The sequence below is a fragment of the Dasypus novemcinctus genome, chromosome 8 (genome assembly GCF_030445035.2).
Source record: "Dasypus novemcinctus isolate mDasNov1 chromosome 8, mDasNov1.1.hap2, whole genome shotgun sequence".
Taxonomy (NCBI): domain Eukaryota; kingdom Metazoa; phylum Chordata; class Mammalia; order Cingulata; family Dasypodidae; genus Dasypus; species Dasypus novemcinctus.
In genome coordinates, this window is record NC_080680.1 from 87,070,693 (window position 1) to 87,091,442 (window position 20,750).

The window sequence follows — 20,750 nt, forward strand, 5'->3', positions numbered from 1 at the left end:
AGCACAAACTGATGCAGAGTTGAGAAAGCAATAATTGCCCTAACTTTTCAACAGCACTCTATTCAAAGTCTAGGTATCCACATGGTGGTTTTAAAGATGACTGATAGTCAAGCATTTCCCAGTACAATGACCAGAAGTAGAGATTTTAATCAGAATTCCAGAAAGAGAGCTTCGCAGTCTTAAATTCCCAAAGGCAGATTCAGCCTGGAGCTAAGCCCTGCTGAGGGCTAAGAGAGGGACTAGGATGAAAGCAGGATTAGAGTTCCTTTACCTGGAGTGGAATGACAATCATGAAGATCTTTTTGTCCTTATCAGAAAGGATGTGCTTAATGAATGCCCAGCCAGTGCCAATAAGTGCAATGGTGATGAAGAGTAGTGCACCTTTCAATCTGGGGAAGAAAAAAAATTTAACAGACATCAAGAGATCTCTTCAGACTCTCACTCTGAGAGTTAGATTGCACAGTTCATTCCATGATTTCATATGCTTCTGACAAGACAGGCAGCCAAATTCAGAAAATTCAACTTATGTGAACATAGTTGACTATGCACCCTACTACCTACCACACAAATATTTAGCTTTGTACCCCACTATCTGAGCAGCCAAAAGCTACAGACAGGCAGGCAGGTAGGCAGCCTCCTCCTAGCAATAAACCAGCAATCACACCTTTAGCACAGCAGAGACCCAGACGGGCTGCCACTAGAGGGTAGTACTGGTCAACCTGGGACACGTCTTTCCCTCCCATGGCTCTTTCCAACTTTTTTTGTATGTCATTTCATGGTATGAGTATTTCACAAGTCATTCTGCATACTTACAAGTGAGTGATGTAGTACACAACAGCCCAACCCTCAATTGGAAAGCCCTGGGAAGAGATGTAGTGATAGTCGATCTGAAATCAAACAAATGCATTTCAGAAAGGTCGATCTACCACGTGCCTTAGTGCACTCTGAAACAGCAAATCACACCAGTGGACCTCATGATAGGTAAAGTCTGCCCTCACCTAATTCCTAATTCCTAACTTGTCAGTTCACAATTAAGTATGTGAGTGTACTAACAAAACATCAGGTAGTTTAATAAACCTGATGCAAGGTTTCAATGTGACTAACACCCAGCCCAGATCCCTCCCTTGAGAAAAATGGCTACCTATTCTGTTCTTTAAAATCTTCAAGGTTGAAATGTCACAGATCTTTTCAGTGTCCAAGCCTAGAACTTTATCTTTCATACTACTGCTACTTATATAATAAATCAGTCAGCCAGTCAGCAAGTAGAGAATGTATGCAGAATCACCCCCAGTGTGGCTCTGGAAAAAACAATAAATTTAGAACTAAACCTGAGGTAAACAAAGCAAGTCTCTGAATGCCAAAATGTTTCCTGGCAGAATCCAAAATTCTTATATTAATTTCATTTATCAGAAATGGCTACCTAGATATTAAAGTTAGTCAAAGATCCTCTCTTCATTATCTACATGATTCCAGAATGTTTTAACTTGGATCCAAGTAGGAAATTATCCCAATAACTGCCATTTCTTGACATCGTAACTGGATATATTATTGTGTTCTCCAATGACAGCACTTTTAAATGCAGGAGAATACATGTTTGAAGACGTCTACCCTCACAAGTGTGGCCGATGGGTAGGTCCACTAATTGGGAAAGTTGTGATCTTGGCCCCACAGGATACTCAGTTCTAACAGTCAAAGCTAAGCTTGAGTCTTGTGTTTCAATCTTTGAAGCATCAATTTGCTCTCAAATAAGTATAACACTGAACTTCAAACCATGGGAATGTGAGGGAATATAAGGAAAAATAAAGGAAGTAGTGGAAACAATTCAGCAAGTGTCACTCTAATTTCAAGAAATAACAAAACACAAAGAAATAAAAACAAAAGGGTGTTCCTGGAAAATTCTGTTTGTAGGTAATATCAGAAGATTTCGTAAGTCTAGTTTTAAGGGAAGTTGTGATCATTGAGCCCCTATGACTATTCCCCTCCCCAGATAAAAGAAGACTTCATAAGAAAGATATTCTTTCATCTTTTGTTTCCCACTGATCTAACACCTTTCTTCTAACTTATTTTTCCTGCTCATATAGTCATTGTACACCATTTCACAAATAATCTGCAAAATGCTAATACATACTGCGTGGAACACCAAGGAAAGAGACTTGGTGAAAGGAAGAGCTGCCATCAACCAGTGAATTTTAAACACATCATTCCTATAAAAAAAAGAATAAAAAAAATAAAAATAATTAAAAGAACATTCTATTATCCCAAAGGACAGAGAAGCTCCAGGCATCAGGTATCTTTTCAAGGAGCATACATGCATAAAATAAGCAAACCTCACAAATGTGAAGGCTTTTTAAACAAGTATTTTCTGCAGGTAGATATAAGGCTTCAAATAAAGCCCTAAAAACATCTCTAATACATGATTTGATGTTGTGAATGGAACCAAGAGTTATACACTAAAGCCAAATACGATGGGTTCTGAGTCTGACAGGACAGAAATCTAAAACAGGCTGCTGGCTTCCTCTCCAGAAACCACCCTGGAAATGCCAGAGGTGAGAGTAAGGTGGATTGATCTGAGGAAACTGAATGAAATTCCCAGGGAAGCAGAAGGTGATGAGTGTGTAAGGGAAGTCAGCAGCCTGGAGTAGAGCAATGCTAGGAGTCAGGCATTAGGAATGAGGTAGAAGAAAGTGTCTATACTGTGCAATTTTCTCTTACCCTCATGGCTGTTGCTGGCCAACAATGGAGTAAAACACCTATTCCCACCCCCACCTCCCAACAGGGAGGATTAACACTGGTACCAGTCTACCTTTGGGCTTCTACACATTAAATTCCTCTCCTACCTAGGAATTAACCTATTAGAGGACAAAGAAGAACATTATGAAGAAAAATTTTAATCTCTATTAAAGTACACGTAGTGAAGACTTGAGTAAGAGCCACAAAGGGAACTCATACTCTCAAATATTAAAATATTCTGCAAAGTCACATGAGTAAAAACTGGAACAGGTGCAGATCAAAGAGACCAGACTAGAGAGCTCAGAAAAAGATTCATGCCTGTATAGAAGCTTGCTATATGACAAAAGTGGCACCAAACCAGTGGTAAAGGATAGACCGTTTAATAGTTGGCACCAGGAATGACTGGCTCAAACCTGTATATAGGAAAAAAAAAATAAGTTAGAACTCTACTTCATATATACATAAAGGGGAACTCCAGATGGATTCAAGCTCTAAAATGTAAAATAAATAGTATGAAAGAGCTTCTTAAGATACAAAAGGTACTATCCAAAAGACTGAAATTAGGTAAGCTTTGGTGCCACTGAAATGAAAGGCTTTCATTCAACATTGAATACCACAGACAAATCTAACAGATTGGAAGAAGAAATCTGCAGTGTCCAAAAGAGACAAGGGATTGATATCCAGAATAGTCAGGAAACTCATGCAAACCAATAAGAACAAGACAGAAAACCCAGCATAAAATACGCAAGCAATGTGAAAAGGCAGTCACAAGAGGGGAAAAACCCAAACAGTTAACAAGTCCCTGAAAATATACTTCACATCACTAATACTCAGAGAAATGCAAAATAAAATGAGGTACCAGTTTATACCCATCAGACTGGCAAAAATAAAGATGTCAATGTTGATAAGCATGTGGGGAAACAGGATGCCTTATGCACTGCTGGTGGAAATATAAACTGGTACAGCCTTACTGATATGCAATTTGGAGGCATTTAATAAAATTAGAGTACTCCCCATGACCCAGTGTGCCTCCTTCTGGGAATGTACCTAAGAGACTGGACCAATCCACAAATAGGCAGGAGGGAAGTTCATGGTGTCACTGTTTGGGATAGTAGGGAGATGGAGGCAACTTAGGAGTCCATCAACTAAAGGAATGAATAAGGAAAATGTGGAGATGATCACTATGGAATGTTATGGATGAGTTAAAAATCAATGAACCAGAGAACAGATGCGGCTCAAGCAGTTGAGGGCCTGCTTCCCATGTGAGAGGTACTAGGTTTGGTTCCCAGTGCCTCCTAAAAAAAAAAAAAAAAAAGAAACAAACAATAAGCAAAACAGGTGAAGGAAACAACTCAGGGTAGTTGATGTAGCTCAGTGGTTGATCACCAGCTTTCCACATGCAAGTTCCTGGGTTCAATCCCCAGCCTCAGTACCTCAAAACAAACAAACAAAAACCCCACAATGAACTAAGATGTATATACATCAATGTGGAGAGATGTTTAAAAAGGGTATTACTGAGTGCAAAATGCATAAGAACAATATTTACAGAAGTATAGTTTATGTAATTTAAAAGTACATGCAACACCAATAATCATTATCTATTTAATAAGCAGACTACATAACTATTCAAAAACACAAACACATCTGAGTGCCTATCTATGATTGGAGGGAATGGGAGAAAAGACAGAAAATGCAGGGGAAAAACAAAACAGGAGAGGTTGATGATAATGAGTAGGTACTATGAACTGAGGCTTTTAAGGTCCAAGCACAACCCAGATGACTTGCTCCCTGGGACTTTCCTGTTCTAGTGCACACCTACCTAAAGGTAAAAGAGGAAGTCAAGGCCAGAGTAATCTCTCACTACTGAATAGCAATGAGATTTACACACAGTGCAAAAATGCCAGTCATAAATAGTTGTGCTCACTCACACACTCTGGCAACCTTGACTTGCAATCCAAGTTAAAACTTTGACAGCTGGGACAGTGATATGATGGAAAGAACACAGGCTCTGAAGCCACACCAATCTGGGCTTGAACACTGCTTCTATCCTTATGAATTTACTCTAAGTCTCAGTAACCTCTTCTGAAAATGGGGCAATAACTACCAAAAAAAAGCTGTTGGAAAATTAACTAAATTAACCAACCTAAGTGACTGACTGGGCACAGAGCAGATACTTGAAAAATTACCACCTGTCCATTTTCTCTTACAACTTTCCCAGGATTCCACCCCCCCCAACCTCTGGGACCCAAGACAGAACTCATAGTGTTGAAATAAGCCAAATATGCACTAGCAAGCAGATCTCAGTTCCAATCCCAGCACTATCATGTGATGCTGGCCATCACTTCCCCTCCCTGGGACTCAATAAGATGAGGCCACTGAGATCTCTCTTCTAGCTCTAAAGAGCTAAAAACCTCTGAAAAGCCTGGCAACCTTGGAGTCACATACCTTTACATCACTCAAATCTCTAAACTAATGGAACTGGCTATAAGACTCCCAGAAAAAGATGGGATGGGTCAGGAAGCCCATCCCATAAATAAAAATATTTATGGATTTCTGTACATATATGTATACTATACATTGAAAAAAAAGTTAAAAACATGACTTGTTTAAAATAGGTCAGCCTCATTTAACCACAGATTTAAAGTGTTACCATAATTTTATATAAGCCAGGAACAAGGACTATTAGATCATGAAATAAATGCCTGATCAGTAAAAATATTTCACATGTACTTCGTATTTGTGTAGCAACCTGATTTTCAAGGCACTTTCATAGAGATTATTTTTTGGAGGAAGGCAGAACAATTATTACTGTCCCAATTTTGAGCCAAGGGAAAAAGAAACTTAAAGTGAAACAAAGCACACAGGTAGTAAGAGAGCATTTACATTTGAAATCAGATCTTCTGGCTCCTAGTTCTTACCTGGAAAAGCAGAACTTTTACTCTTAAAACAAACAAACAAAAACAAACAAGTAAACAAAAAAACCTTTATGGCCTAAATTTGTAGGATTCTTTCTTAGTAAAGACTACCTGATAATTTAGCCTACACATGATTATGCAGGTTCTTCACAAGTAAAAAGCTCTTTCCATCTGGTGAGTGTAAAAAATATAACAAATTGGAATCAGAAACTTTACCCAGCCACCAGCCAGAGCCCAATATTCCAGACTCTGAGCATGACCACTAGAAGACAATCATGCTTAAAGAAGTCTCTCAATTTCGTACCAACACTCTATAGAAAAAGGTATTTGGTATTTGTGGATGCTTAATTATTTCACAAATTTAAAAAATTTTTTTTAATGAATTTCAATTAATCCACATTACAACTATATTAACATACCATCATTTACCCACTTTTTGGCCTTATAATATCATAAATATTTTACAATATTCTCTGACTGAAAATTAGTATTTTCTCCTCAGTTTTCTCAGAATGGAGACAGAGATTTAAATATTAGTCCCATGCATATGCTGCTTCCCTCTCAAAAACCAAGTAGAGTAAGTTAAAAAGCCTCAGGAGTTTGAGGAAGAAGACCAAGCACCAGACAAATGGGATTTGAAGACGTTTTCTCCAGGACAAGCATTTGGATGTCAATAAAGAGGATCTATCCCAGCCAGGCTTTCAGCTAATGCTCCACACTCTCACTGAGGCAGTGGGTCCTTTTCATGAATCTCCTCTTTAGAATGAATAGCCACTGAATGGGACCAATGTGCTAGTTCTGAGTCCTGGACTGTGTTACATCTGCTTAGGAAATACTTTCTTTATACATTTTATTTTGCTTGTACATTATTTAAATGTGTGGACTGCTTTTTAAACAAAGCAATGGGAAAAGAACAAACACCAAGGAATCAAAAAGTCCTGTACATACTCCTAGTGTTATGGAGAAGACAAGCCCTTTGAAAAGAACAAGACTGCTAGTGCCAATTCCTCCCAGCTTTGGAAGCCAGCAAAAGGTGAAATTTAAAAATCTCAAGACACTCTAAGTTGAAAGTCTCAAGGAAATAATTTACCGTCTTTTTCGAAGGATGTGAATCCAGATGGTTCCAGAAAAAAAGAAGAAGAAGGCCATAGAAATGTATAATTTGGGGAGAGGAATTTCTCCTGCTGAAAGATAACTGTCAGGATTCTTCTCTGTGACCTCAATCTGAAATCAATACGAAATTAGTTTTATTTTTAAAGAAAGGATCATCCCTTATTCAGCAACTTGGAATCTCAATTGCTTCACTTAAGCTTAAGAAAATAAGTATCAGTAGATAAGAGCCACTTTCTTACAGCATTGGTTAAAGTAGAAACACATTCTAAAATGCGTTAATTTTATCTTATTTATGGGTCCCCTGCTAAAGTACCCCATGAGCAATGATTTTAAAGTTGCTACATTTTTCTCTGCTTTATAGAGAAATAAGTGTTTTTCATTTTATACTACTGACAAAATCCTCAGGCCTCCCCACATGGAACAGTCTCCTTAAGATACTTACATCACATATATTTTTTTTAATGTAATTAAAAATAATAATAATAAATAAATATTTAAAAAAAAAAAAAAAGATACTTACATCAAGGCTGAATGAAAACTTGTCACTAGACTGTATTTCATTTCCAAGGCATTTATGAAAATAAAGGCTGTAGAGGCCTTCTTGGTCATCAGTGCTGATGTTAAAGAAAAACTGAAAATGAAGAAGAAAAGAATTTAAGGGTATCCAAATCTTCAGCTAAATTTTTAAATCTTAGAAATAAATCATGAATATTATGGACAGAAAAAAAATTAGACAACTCAAATTAATCAATCCTTCCAAAGCAGAGTTTAAACAACGTTTTCTTGTTCTATGATTCCCCTTCCCAACATTTTGTCCTGACAATTTTCAAGCATACAGAAAAGATGAAAAAACTGTAACTTCAAACATCTATATACCACTTCCTATATTCTACAATTAACATTTTATAGAGTTGCTTTATCACATATCTATCCATCTATGAAGGTATGCAGAGAAAATCTAAGATGCAGTTATCTAGTTTTCAAACCAACATGTTCTTCTCCCCTTTAAATAAAGAAAAAAAAAAAAAACTCTTTAAAAAGAAAGGAGATTGGGAGCAGATGTGGCTCAAGCTGTTGGGAACCTCCCTCCCACACAGGAGGGCCCAGGTTTGGCTCCCATTGCCTCCTAAAAAAAAGAAGACAAGCACACAACAAACAGGCACAAAAAAGCACACAGCGAGAGCAAAACAATGAGAGGAGGTGGGAGAAATAAAACAAAATAAATCTTAAAAAAAAAGAAAAGGAGGTTGGGGAGTAGATGTGGCTCAAAGCAGTTGAGTGCCCACTTCCCACATGGGAGGTCCAGGTTCAGTCCCCAGTGCCTCCTAACAACAACAACAACAACAATAACAACAACAAAACAGACAAGCAAACAAATGGAAAAAAAAAAAACTCAGGAGAGCTGGAGTGGCTCAGTGGTTGAGTGCCTGCTTCCCACATGGGAGGTCCTATGTTCAATCCCCAGTCCCTGGGGTACATCAAAAAAAAAAACCCGGCCCATTTTATAGTATCTGTTTTTGGCAGTTTAGTAAACTTAAATAAGTACAATACATTCTTCTGTATGTATACTATACCTCATAACTTAAAAAGAAGAGAAAAAAGGAGACATCTGAACAAGAGGATGAGAATAACAGACCAAGAACACTAAAGCTGAAATTATTAATCTTTCAAACCATGTTACAAAGTCATCATTATAAACATGAGAGCTTGTATTGTAGCCTTTGCAGGATAGTCAGAAAAAGAAAACTTCTAAACATACTAATAACTTTCAGTTCCAAAAGCAAAATTCACATGAAGTTTCTAAAAAAAAATAAAGAAAATTAATACTGATGATACAAAAAGCATGAGTAACAGAAGAAAAATAAAGAAAAATTGGACTTCATCAAAATTAAGAACTTTTATGTAGAAAAAGACATCAAGAAAATAAAAAGACAAATTAGAGAAGTGGACGTGGCTAAAGTGATTGGGCTCCCGCCTACCACAAGGGAGGTCCTGCTTTGGGCCCCACTATCTCCTGGAGAAGATGAGCAAGACAGCAAGCTGGCACAATGGGCAAGTGCAGTGAGCTGACACAACAAGATGATGCAACAAGGAGACACAAACAGGAAAGATAATGAGAGACACAACAAAGCAGGGAGCAGAGGCGGCTCAAGCAACTGAGTGCCTCTCTCCCATAAAGATGGTCCCCAGTTCAGTTCCCAATGCCTCCCAAAGAGAAGATAAGCAGACACAGAGAGCAGACAATGAATGGACACAGCGAGCAGACAGTGAGTGAAAAACAACAAGGGGTGGAAGATAGATAAATAAATCTTTAAAAAAAAAAAGACAAATTATAGAATGGGAGGAAATATTTAGATACCATATATATCTCATAAGAGTTTAACACTGAGAAATTACAAAAAACTTCTACAACTCAACAACAAAAAGCCAAATACCCCAATTTAAAAGAAAATGGGAACTTCTGGAGTGGGACAGTAGAGCCACCTAAAAAGAACACAAGTAGACACAGAAGAATACACAGCAAATGGACACAGAGAGCAGACACCAGGGGGAAAGGGAGTGGTGGAAATAAATTTCAAAAAATAAATCTTTAAAAAAAAAAAAAGGTGGTTCAATTCTTAAAAAAAAAAAAAAAAGAAAATGGGCAAAGCAATTAACAAATTTATTTGGAAGGGTAATCAGTCTTGAAGAGCCAAAAATATCTTAAAAAGGAAAAATGAAGTTAGAGGATTTTTACTCCCTGACTTTAAAGCATATTACTTAGCTACAATGGTAAAAACAGCATAGTACTGGCATAAAGATAGACCAATGGAATATAATTGAGTGTTCAGAAATAGATCCTCAAATTTATGGTAAAATGATTTTTGATAAGGCTGTAATAGCAGTTTGGCATTGTTTATGAATTCCAAAAATAGATACTGGATTATGTTTGTAAACTGGTCTGTTCCTCCAGGCATGATTCAATCATGATTAGGGCTTTGATAGGGCCATGTCAGTAGGATGTTGAGTTCCTGCCCCCTTGCTTGGTGGGGACTCAGAGAAACCCCACAGCAGAGAAGGGAGGTTGGAGTTTTTGAGCTGAAGCCTGGGAAGTAAACACATGGGGGAAACCAGAGCCTGGAGAGAAACAAGCCCCCGGGAGAGAGACAAGACTTATCCCAGTCTACTGCTAATATTGGAAGAACCTAGGACCATGGAGCCTTAAGAGGAAGAGAAAGGTTGAACAGTGGCAGCCATCTTGCTCCAACACATGGCAATAGACTGGTGAGGGAAGTAACCTATGTTTCAGGACCTGGTAACAGTAAGCTTCTACCCCAAATAAATAACCTTATAAAAACCAAGAGATTTCTGGTATTTTGCATCAGCACCCCTTTGGCTGACTAATACAGCTGTAAAGCCCACTCAGCTGAGCCAGAACAGTCTATTCAACAAATGGTGCTGGGAGAACTGGATATCCATATACAAAAGAAAGGAGGACTCTTATCTCACACCCTATACCAAAATTAACTCAAAATGGATCAAAGACCTAAATATAAAAGCTTCAACCATAAAACTCCTAGAAGAAAATACAGGGAAACGTCTTCAAGATCTTGCGGTAGGCAGTGGTATCTTAAACCTATACCCAAAGCACAAGCAATAAAAGGAAAAAAAGGTAAGTGGGAACTTCTCAAACTTAAACACATTTGTGCTTCAAAGGACTTTGTCAAGAAAGTGAAAAGGCAGTCTACTCAATGGGAGAAAATATAAGGATTTGATACCCACGTTATATAAAGAGATCATACCACCCAATGATAAAAAGACAAGCAACCCAATTAAAAAATGGGCCAAAGACTTCAACAGACATTTCTACAAAGGAGAAAAACAAATGGACAAAAAGCACAGGTAGAAATGTTCAACACCGTTAATTATTAAGGAAATGCAGATCAAAACTACACTGAGATGTCATTTCTCACCTCAAAGAATAATCGTTACTAGGGAAAAAAGAAAACTCTAAGTGCTAGAAAGGCTTAGGAGGAATAAGAACACTCCTTCACTGTTGGTGGGAATGTAGAATGCTACTGCCTTTGTGGAAGACAGTTTCGCAGTTCCTCAGGAAACTAAACACAGAACTGCCGTATGATCCAGCAATGCCATTACTAGGAACATATACAGAAGAACTGAAAGCAAGGACATGAACTGACATTTTCACACTGATGTTCATAGCAGCATTATTCACAATTGTGAAAATATGGAAACAACCCAAGTGTCCATCAACCAATGAACTAATACACAAATGTTGTACATATATACAACAGAATACTATTCAGCTGTAAGAAGAAATAAAATCAAGATGGATATGACAACATGGATGAAGTTTGAGAACATTGTGTTGTGTGAAATAAGTCAGGTACAAAATGACAAATATTATATGGTATCACTAATATGACATAAAAAGATGAGTAAACTCATGGAGGTAAACTCTAGAGTACAGGTTACTGAGAAACAATGTGGGTTGAGAATAGAAGCTGATGCTTAATGTACATAGAATTTTTAATAAGATTTATTGTAAATGTATGGAAATGAATAGAGTTGATGGCAATACATGATATTGTACTGCCATATAATGGCACTGCTGATTTATAAACATGATTGTGGGTGAAAAGTATATATAAAATTTCAATTGAGGCGGCAGACTTGGCCCAGTGGTTAAGGCGTCCATCTACCACATGGGAGGTCCGCGATTCAAACCCTGGGCCTCCTAAACCCATGTGGAGCTGGCCCATGTGCAGTCCTGATGCACGCAAGGAGTGTCCTGCCACGCAGGGGTGTCCCTCGCGTAGGGGAGCGCCACGTGCAAGGAGTGCGCCCCGTAAGGAGAGCCGCCCAGCCAAAAGAAAGTGCAGCCTGCCTAAAAATGGCGCCGCCCACAGGGAGAGCTGACACAAGATCACGCAACCAAAAGAAACAGAGATTCCAGTGCTACTGACAACAACAGAAGCGGACAAAGACGACGCAGCAAATAGACACAGAGAACAGACAACCGGGGTGGGGGAGGAAGGGGAGAAAAATAAATAAATAAATAAATAATTTCAATTGAAAGGAAGCTAGAGAATAATGTAGGAACTATATAACAGTGATTTTGGTGGTGGATGAAGATTGTGGTTAATAGGATAAGAATGTTCTTCCCTTACAAAGTGTTTAGTACATGGTGATACATGGGAAAATCACAACCAATGAAACTTATGGATTACAGTTAAGAAAAATATTGCAATATTTTTGCTGCAATAGCAAAGAAGATATATCAATTCTAAGGCACTACAGTAGGGGAGTAATAGGGGTATGTGATTTTTCCTTTTAGAGGAATGAAAATGTTCTAAAATTGACTGAAGTGATGACAGCACAGCTCTGTGATTAATATGAGAGCCAGTGATTGTATACTTTGTACAATGGATTGTACAAAGCATGGGATAACACAATGAATCTTGGGGTGGAAGATGGACTGTGATTAACAGAACAAATATGAGAACAATCTCTCATGAACTACAATACGTAATATTAATACGGGGTGTCATTAACCAGGTAAGTTGGGGGACAAATACACCAAATGTAAGATATTGTCTATAGTTAGTAGCAATGTTTTGGCGATGCTCTTTCATAGTTTGTGACAATTGTTTCACAACAATGCAAGGTGCTGATGGTGTGGTAATGTATGGAGCCTTGTATGATGATGTGCATGTTTATTTTGTAAGTTCACAACTTAAACTGTATACTTATTGCTTATGGATGTTCATACATGACTGATAAACGTCAATTTAAAAAAGTAAAAAAAAAAAAAAAATGGGCAAAGGATTTGAATAGACATTTCTCCAAAGATATCCAAATGGTCAATAAGCCCATGAAAACATGTTCAACATCATTAGCAATTACAGAAAAGCAAATCAAACCCACAATAATTAGGGAAAACTGCTTGGGGAGTAGGATTATATGGGAGCTCTATTTTCTGCATGATTTTTCTGTAAACCTACAAATTCTCTAATAAATAAATAAAAAGCAAACAACAGAAAAAAAAGCCCACAATGAGATACTACTTTGCACCCTCCCTCTAGGATGGCTATTATCAAAAAAATAAGGAAAATAAAAAGTCTTGGAACCCTCGTGCATTGCTGGTGCGACATAAAGTAGAGCAGCCACTTTGGAAAACAGTGTGGTAGTTCCTCAAATGGTTGAATATGGAGTTACCAAATGACCCAGCAATTTTACACCTAGGTATATACCCAAAAGAATTAAAAACAGGAACTCAAACATATACTTGCATACCAATGTTCATAGCAACATTTTCACAATAGCAAAAAGGTAAAAACAATCCAAGTGTTCATCAACAAATGAATGGATAAATAAAACGTGATATATCCATGCAATGGAATATTAATCAGCCACAAAAAGAAATGAAGTTTCATATATGCTACAACACAGACAAACCTAGAAAACATTATGCTAAATGAAACAAGCCAGATACAATAGGAAAATATTGTGTGATTCTACTTGTGCAAAATATCTAGAATATGATAATTCACAGAGACAAAAGTAGATTACAAGTTACCAGAGGCCAGGGGAAAGGGAGAATGGGAACTACTGCTTAACTGGCACAGAGTTTCTGTTTGGGGTAATGAAAACATTTTGGAAATAGATAGTGGTGATGGCCACACAACACTGTGTACAATATTAATACCAACAAATCGTGCACTTAAAAATGGTTAAAATGATCAATTTTATGCTATATATATATTTTTTACCACAATAAAATTTATAAACACACACAAAAACCAAGAGAATAGCCATAGTTTATCAGAGTAGGCAACTGACCCTTAAAAGAAAAACAAAAAACAAAAAGATAAAATGAAACAAAAATGCAAATTTTAGAACTGAAATAAGGTCTGACTGTCCCCTTCCTCCCTTTGGGCAGATAAACTATCATCCCTATGGCCCAGATGAAATGGCAAAGCACAGACTATCTGCACAGTTCAAAACTGGGAAAACCATAAGGAATCACTTACTAATTTCTTTACATGGATGGGGAAAAGTCAGAGAAAAAGCAAACTGTCTGCCCACTGCCTGTTCTATGCATCACAAGAAGTCTATGAACTGACTACTTTAGCCAATACTCTCAATCATCACATATGCTGTTTACTTCAACAATCATCATGACACAAAGCGTTGGTAACTAACAAATGTGTACATATCCTCTAACACTTTCCTTTTGAGATTAAAAAAAACAAAGGCTAATATACCTTATTAACAAGCATTTTAAAGAGGAAAGAAGGAGAAAAAGTACTTTTTGTATTTTCTCAAGGCACATTATTTAACCTTACCCTCTCTGGGCCTCCCTTTCCTCATTTGTAAAAAGGGAATAATAACAGTACCTACTTCATAGAGTTTTGAGGAGGATGAACTGAGATAATACACAAATAAGTACTTAGCACAATGCCTGGCATTTGTTCAATTGTCCCCTTAATTATTGATCAAGGGCCTATTATGGGCCAGGTCCAAGCCAAGGAGTTTCAAGTAATAAAACTTAAAAATCCCTGCCCTTATGATTACCTTCTAGAGGGAGAGACAGACAATAAACATAGTAAGTAAGTAGAGTATACAGTATGTTAGAATGGGTAAGTGCTAAGGAAAAATATAGAACAAGGTAAGAGCAAGTAGGAGTGGGTTATTTTTAAAATAGGGCGTTCAGGTAAACTTCATTGAGAAAGTGACATTTGAGCAAAGAAATTAGTCATGAGGATTGTGAGGGAAGAACATTCCTGCCAGTGGGCACAGATAGAGCAGAGCCCAGGGCCTGATATTTTTGAGAAACCGCTAGATGACCCATGTGGCTCTATCAGAGGAAGCAAGGGGGAGAATAACAGGAGATGAGGTCAGAGTTTATAGACCATACAGGGCCTAGAAAGCCACTGAAAGGACTTGGGCTTTGGTGTGAGATGGATGGGAATCTGTTGGGAGTATTCTGAGCAGATGAGCATCCTGCAAGCTCTCGAGAAAGGTTAGCTATTAATACCAATGGTGATATGAAAATGATGCTTCCTAAACTTAAAAAAACACAAATATTACTAGACAAAATAACTGATGATTAAAGAAGTCAGAGGAGTGGTTGTGGGGGTACTTTCTGAAGTGATAAAAATATTCTCTAACTTACGAGAGTGTGGGTTACAGGTGTACATGCATTTACCAAAAACTGATCAAACTGTACACTTAAGACCTGTGCATTTCTCTGTGAGTAAATTATACCTCAATGAATGAAAACTGGTTCAAAAACAGGCAGTGATTTTCACAAATTAATATTTAAAAATTTGTACACTGTTTTTAAAGCACTTTCACATACTCAAAATTGATAACCAAAATAACCTTATGAGGGAAGTGGACTTGGCACAATGGATAGGGCGTCTGTCTACCACATGGGAGGTCCGTGGTTCAGACCCAGGCATCCTTGACCCATGTGGAGCTGGCCCATGCGCAGTGCTGATGCGCACAAGGAGTGCCGTGCCACACAGGGGTGTCCCCCACATAGGGGAGCCCCACGTGCAAGGAGTGCGCCCCATAAGGAGAGCCGCCCAGCGTGAAAGAAAGCGCAGCCTGCCCAAGAATGGCACCGCACACACAGAGAGCTGACACAACAAGACGACACAACAAAAAGAAACACAGATTCCCGGTGCCACTGATAAGGATAGAAGCGGTCACAGAAGAACACACAGCGAATGGACACAGAGAGCAGACAACTGGGGGGGGGGAAGGGGAGAGAAATTAAAAAAAAAAAAAATCTCTAAAAAAAAATCTTATGAAACAGGTATCTTGTTTTATTTTTAGATGATTAAACAGTGAGGCTCAGGAGTCGTCCAACATTATCCAGCAAGTAAACAGGTTCTGAGACCAGTCTATTGTCATCCCCTACATATGCTGTGATGCTGTCATAAAAGATTCACCATGTGTGGCAGTTTGAAGCTCTTTTTGAACCCCAAAATGAAAAGGATTATGTTTTTTAATTAATCCATTCCTGAGAGGGTGGGGCTCTTTTGATTGGACTATGTCAGAGAGGCATGACTCAAGTTGGGTCTCCACCCTCTTATTGGAGCTTTATATAAACAGAGACACAGAGAGACACACACAGGAAAAAGGAAGGCACTATTTTTGACCCTGCCATGTGAGAGAGGACTCGAGGACCACTAGCAGCCAAAGGTTAAGCACAAAGCTTCCAAGTGGCTGGACCCAAGGAGCAGCTCAAAGCTGAAGAGATGAGCCATATGACTGATAGGTCACAGCTGAACTCAGGACAAAAGCTAAGCAACTGAGACTGAGAGAGGGGTCCCGGAAAAAGAGAAGCCCTATGTCTTATCATCCACAGCTGAGCCCCAAGAGATGGGTGAGCCCAAGGTAGGGACCTTGGCAGAGATCAGCTGCCATATCTGCCATGTCGCAGGATACAAGGATCACCAGTAGCTGACTTTGGTGAGAAAGCATCTCTGATGATGCCTTGATTTGGACATTTCACAACCTCAGAAGTGTAAGCTTTTACCCTAATACAATTTCCATTATAATAGCCAATCCATTTCTAGTGCTTTGTACCAGGAGACCTGTGGCAAACTATGACACCATGCAATTAATAACTGTGAAAGCTGGGCAGGTCACTAAGGGTCACTGAGTTTCAGTTAACTCATCTCTAAAATTATGACATCACCCTAAATGATCACCAACAGTCCTTTCAGGTGCAGAATTCTATGATTCTGGCTCATGGTGTCTTCTGAATGGAAATAGCATGGTTTTATAGAGACAGAGGAATCAGAGGGACAGTCAAGCAGAACGGGGTTGGGATCTGGGCCTTGTCACTTACATTGGAGTTCATGAAGTTATGCATTCTCAGAGACTTAAGCTTTAATACCGGAAATAATAATATCCACTGTGATGGTTAGGCTAATGTGTCAACTCGGCCAGGTAATTGTGCCCAGTTGTTTGGTCAAGCAAGCACTGGGCTAAATGTAATACAAGGACATTTATGGACTTTAGTCACCACTGACTTTACTGCATAGATAGCTAATTGCATTTACATCAATCAAGGAGATTGCCGTCAGCAATGAGTGATGCTTTACACAATCAGTTGAATGCTTAAAAGGGGAAGTAGTTTCAGCAGTCAGAGAGAATTTCCCAGCTTGTCTTTGGACAGCCAATGTCTCGCAGAAACTCATCAAGGACCTTCATTGGACTTTCATCAGAGACCCTATTTGTAGCCTGCCTGCGGAACCTGGACTTGTGCATTCCCATGGTCACATCAGAGACTCTGGTAAAATCTCTTACTATTGACAGTTATCTCTTATTGATTCTGTTTCCCTAGAGAACCCTAACTAATACATCCACCTTATGAATTTGTCACGGAGAGATCTACTGTATTTAAATGATTGACAAATAGGATGCCTAAATTACTACTTCTAAGTTCAATTTTCTTAAAAAATTCATCCTTTTGCATGATAGAATTATATTCAATGAAGCTTTACTCAAAGAGAATACATACCTGAAATGAAATTGCCCCATCATTATTATGAACAGAAAAGGATTTCTCTCCCATTGCCTAAAAAGACATAACCTGTTTTAGGATAATATTAACAGATAAGAATGCTAATTAAAATTTTTAAAATGTTAAGCATGTTTTTGTATCCTAAATTTGCTAACCTTCAAAACCTATCTGAGAATAAAATTCATTATTCCTATCAAGAAATGTTTGAAATCTCGTTTACCAGAGAATGATTACTCTTCTTCACCTATTTCCTTTTTTCAGTTGCCTCTTCTGCCTTTCTATGGCCCCCTCCCATCCAGCCCCCCCAATCTTCCTGAGTGCCTCTCTACGCTAAAAGCATCAGCTAGTACTTATAAATTAAGGAGGCCGACCCAGGTCCACCCTGACACATCACCCAGATTCTCATTTCTAGTTTGTAAATGATCAAAACATTACCATTTGTACAATGGAACATAATACTAAGAAATGATAAGGAATGAACCCTTGACCACTCCAACAACATGGATGCATCTCAAAATAATTATGCAGAATGAAAATAAGACAAAAAAGAGTTATATACTATATAACTTATTTATATAAAATTTTATAAAATGCAAACTAATCTATAAGGACAGGTTAGTGGTTATTTAAGGACAGTAATTATAAAAGGGAAGGAGAAACTTTTGGGGGTGATGGATATGTTTACTATCTTGACTGTGGTGATGATTTCACAAGTGAATATATATGTCAAAACTTGCCTAATTGTACATTCAGATATGTACAGTTTGTTATATGTCAATTACACCCCAATAAAATTATTTTTTTTTAAATTGCTGTTTTGATGCCCCCACACTGAAAAATCAAGATATACCAAACTAAAACCTTCCCAATTTTTACACCTCTGGTATAACTAGGAAATTATACACTGCCAAGCCCTCTGCAAAAATATCTACCTCTTCTCTCACATCCTCATCCTCCTAACTGGTCACCCAGACTGATCCTTTACTTTACATCCCAAGGCTCTATTCTAATCTAGATCCTCATCCCCCTAAACCTTCCTAATTTCACTCTATCCCTCTCCAAGGCTACCCTGCACATTACTTTCATAATGATCTTCCTTAAATGCCATTTGCATCATATTCTTTCCTGATCAAGAACTCACAATGACTTCCTATTGCCTGCATACCAAACCTTCTATTATCTGGCCCTTTCTAAGATCTCCTTCTCTGTTCCCAAACATGTACCTTTTATGTCAAGTAGGCCAGTGCCCAGTACCTATTATGCTCATTATCACTTTCAGGTTTTTGCTTATAATATTATTCATCCACTGCTTTCTCTTCCTCTTCCCCAAACAAATCCATCAAACTCCAAACTCAGTCCTGGTGACATCATCTCCCAGAAGGCTCTCCAAATGTCTCAGCTTCCCTCTTGCCTCACTAGCTGACCATCTATCAAATAAGTACTATACAATTTGGCACTCAAACTTGACTTTGAAATTGTTTCAATGAGTCAAGCCTATCTTCCCAAACAGATGGCACTCCCCTGTAGACAAGGCATGTATATGTGAATGTATGCATGTGTTTGCTTATAAATACATACACACACTTTTGGGCACAAAAGTTAGCTCTTACCTTTGAATCCACTGTACTTCTTATAGGCTTTTCACTGTCTAGAAATGGAAACATTTAAAAGATATTGCATGATTCTGCTCATATATATAATACAGTATCATTTTATGAGTTCCCAGCTTGTCTAATATCAAATAATTAAAACAAAGCCAAAAATAAAGGTGAGATCATAAGGTATCTTTGACTCCATGTCCTCAGGTCCCAAAATAGAATTCCTGAGCCACAGGAGTGGCAAATTAGAAATTGTTATATTATAAATACTATCAAATAAATGACAACAGTTAGAACCAACAGAGAAATTCATCTCTAAATAATCTAGTGTATGTTACTGCCAGATATGTCACATGGAATGGTGTTTCTTATATTTTCCAAGTAATTACGCTTGAAAACATAATTATTTTTAAAAACCATTTAAGAGGTTTATTTACACAAATGGAAAAATTAATAGCAAATAATATTAGCATAATGCATACTTTTTTTTTCCACAGCAAGGAGTGTTAAGATTGCTAATGGCTTCTTTCATGGAACAGAGGGCATCTGTGCCTTATTTTTACTTAAGATACTCTTCATGGGGAAGACAGGATTTCAAGCTCCCTGCAGGAAGGGAGAGAGTTTCAGAATAAAGAGAAGGAAAAGAACATTCTTTGGCCAGGGATTGGTTATGTGAGCATGAGGAACCTGGACAAGAAGGAGATGGTGCACAGACATTAAGGCTACACCATCACACAAATTTAATATTTCTATATGTCCTTCAGTTTGGGTTAAGTTTTGACAAACTTAGAAAAAATTTTATAAACAATACAATAAATAGCAAATTACCTGAAGAGTTCATATAAATCATTAGAATTGACAATTAATAAAAGAGGAAATGAATATAAACTTGTTAATCAACATATGGGGAAAAAGTACAGTCTCAGTAAGAAGAGTGAATACCAAAACAAGAATATCTTTTTTGTCTTTCAATTTAAAAAACAATTTTTTTTTTCAAGAAAACACCCAACAGTGTCTAAGACATGAAGATGTGGGCACCAGTCCTATATTTTTCCACAGTTCATTTGGAAAGGAATTTGAAAACATGCATCTAAATTCTCAATTCATACCTTTGTATATGAAATTCCAATCTGGGAACCCTTCCTAAAGAGAGTTCTATATATGAAAAAAGCTCCATGAATAAGGAAATCCAATATTATGCAATATTTATAATGGCATAAGAAAGGAAATGTCTTTCCTTAAGGGGAACAGCTTAACCAATTATAGTATACATTTGCAGTGGGTTGAATAGTTGCCCTCCCCTCCCCAAATTCAGGACCACATGGAACCTCAGAATGTGACCTTATTTAGAAATAGGGTCATTGCAGTTAAGATGAGGTCATACTGGACTAGGACAGATCCTACATACAATGACTAATGTCCTTCTAACAAGAGAGGATACACAGAGACACAGACACATAAAGAAGAAGGCCCTGCAAAGATGAGACAGAGACTGGAGTGATGCAGCTACAAGCCAATGAATGCCATGGACCGCCGGGAGCAACCTGAAGCTAGGGAGAGGTAAGGAAGGACTCTTCCCTAGAGCCTTCAGAGGGAGCATGACCACGCCAGTAAACTGCGTTTGGAAAGACTTCTAGCCTCTAGAACTGTGAGAGAAAAATTTGTGATGTTTTAAGCCATAGTTTGTGGAAATTTGGTATGGTAGCCCTGGAAAACTAACATTATTTAATGGAATATTATATAGGCAGGAAATATGTTAAAAGTTAAGTGAAGAGGGATGCATATAAAATTATAAACATGACTATGAATTTTAAGTATCAAATTCTCTGAATTTAGGAAAACAGGACT

General features: G+C 37.9%; 1 protein-coding gene across 1 annotated transcript in view; it reads right to left on the minus strand.

Annotated features, from left to right (window-relative positions):
- The window catches only part of GPR107 (G protein-coupled receptor 107), a 131,467-nt gene that overhangs the window by 61,506 nt on the left and 49,211 nt on the right, over positions 1-20,750 (minus strand). The window contains exons 6-12 of the mRNA XM_004463051.4: positions 18,915-18,952; positions 17,302-17,358; positions 7,279-7,389; positions 6,736-6,869; positions 2,129-2,204; positions 814-887; positions 272-389 (exon numbers count right to left, since the gene is read on the minus strand). Of these exons, the coding sequence (XP_004463108.1) occupies positions 272-389; positions 814-887; positions 2,129-2,204; positions 6,736-6,869; positions 7,279-7,389; positions 17,302-17,358; positions 18,915-18,952 (608 nt within the window). The remainder of the gene's footprint in view (positions 1-271; positions 390-813; positions 888-2,128; positions 2,205-6,735; positions 6,870-7,278; positions 7,390-17,301; positions 17,359-18,914; positions 18,953-20,750) is intronic.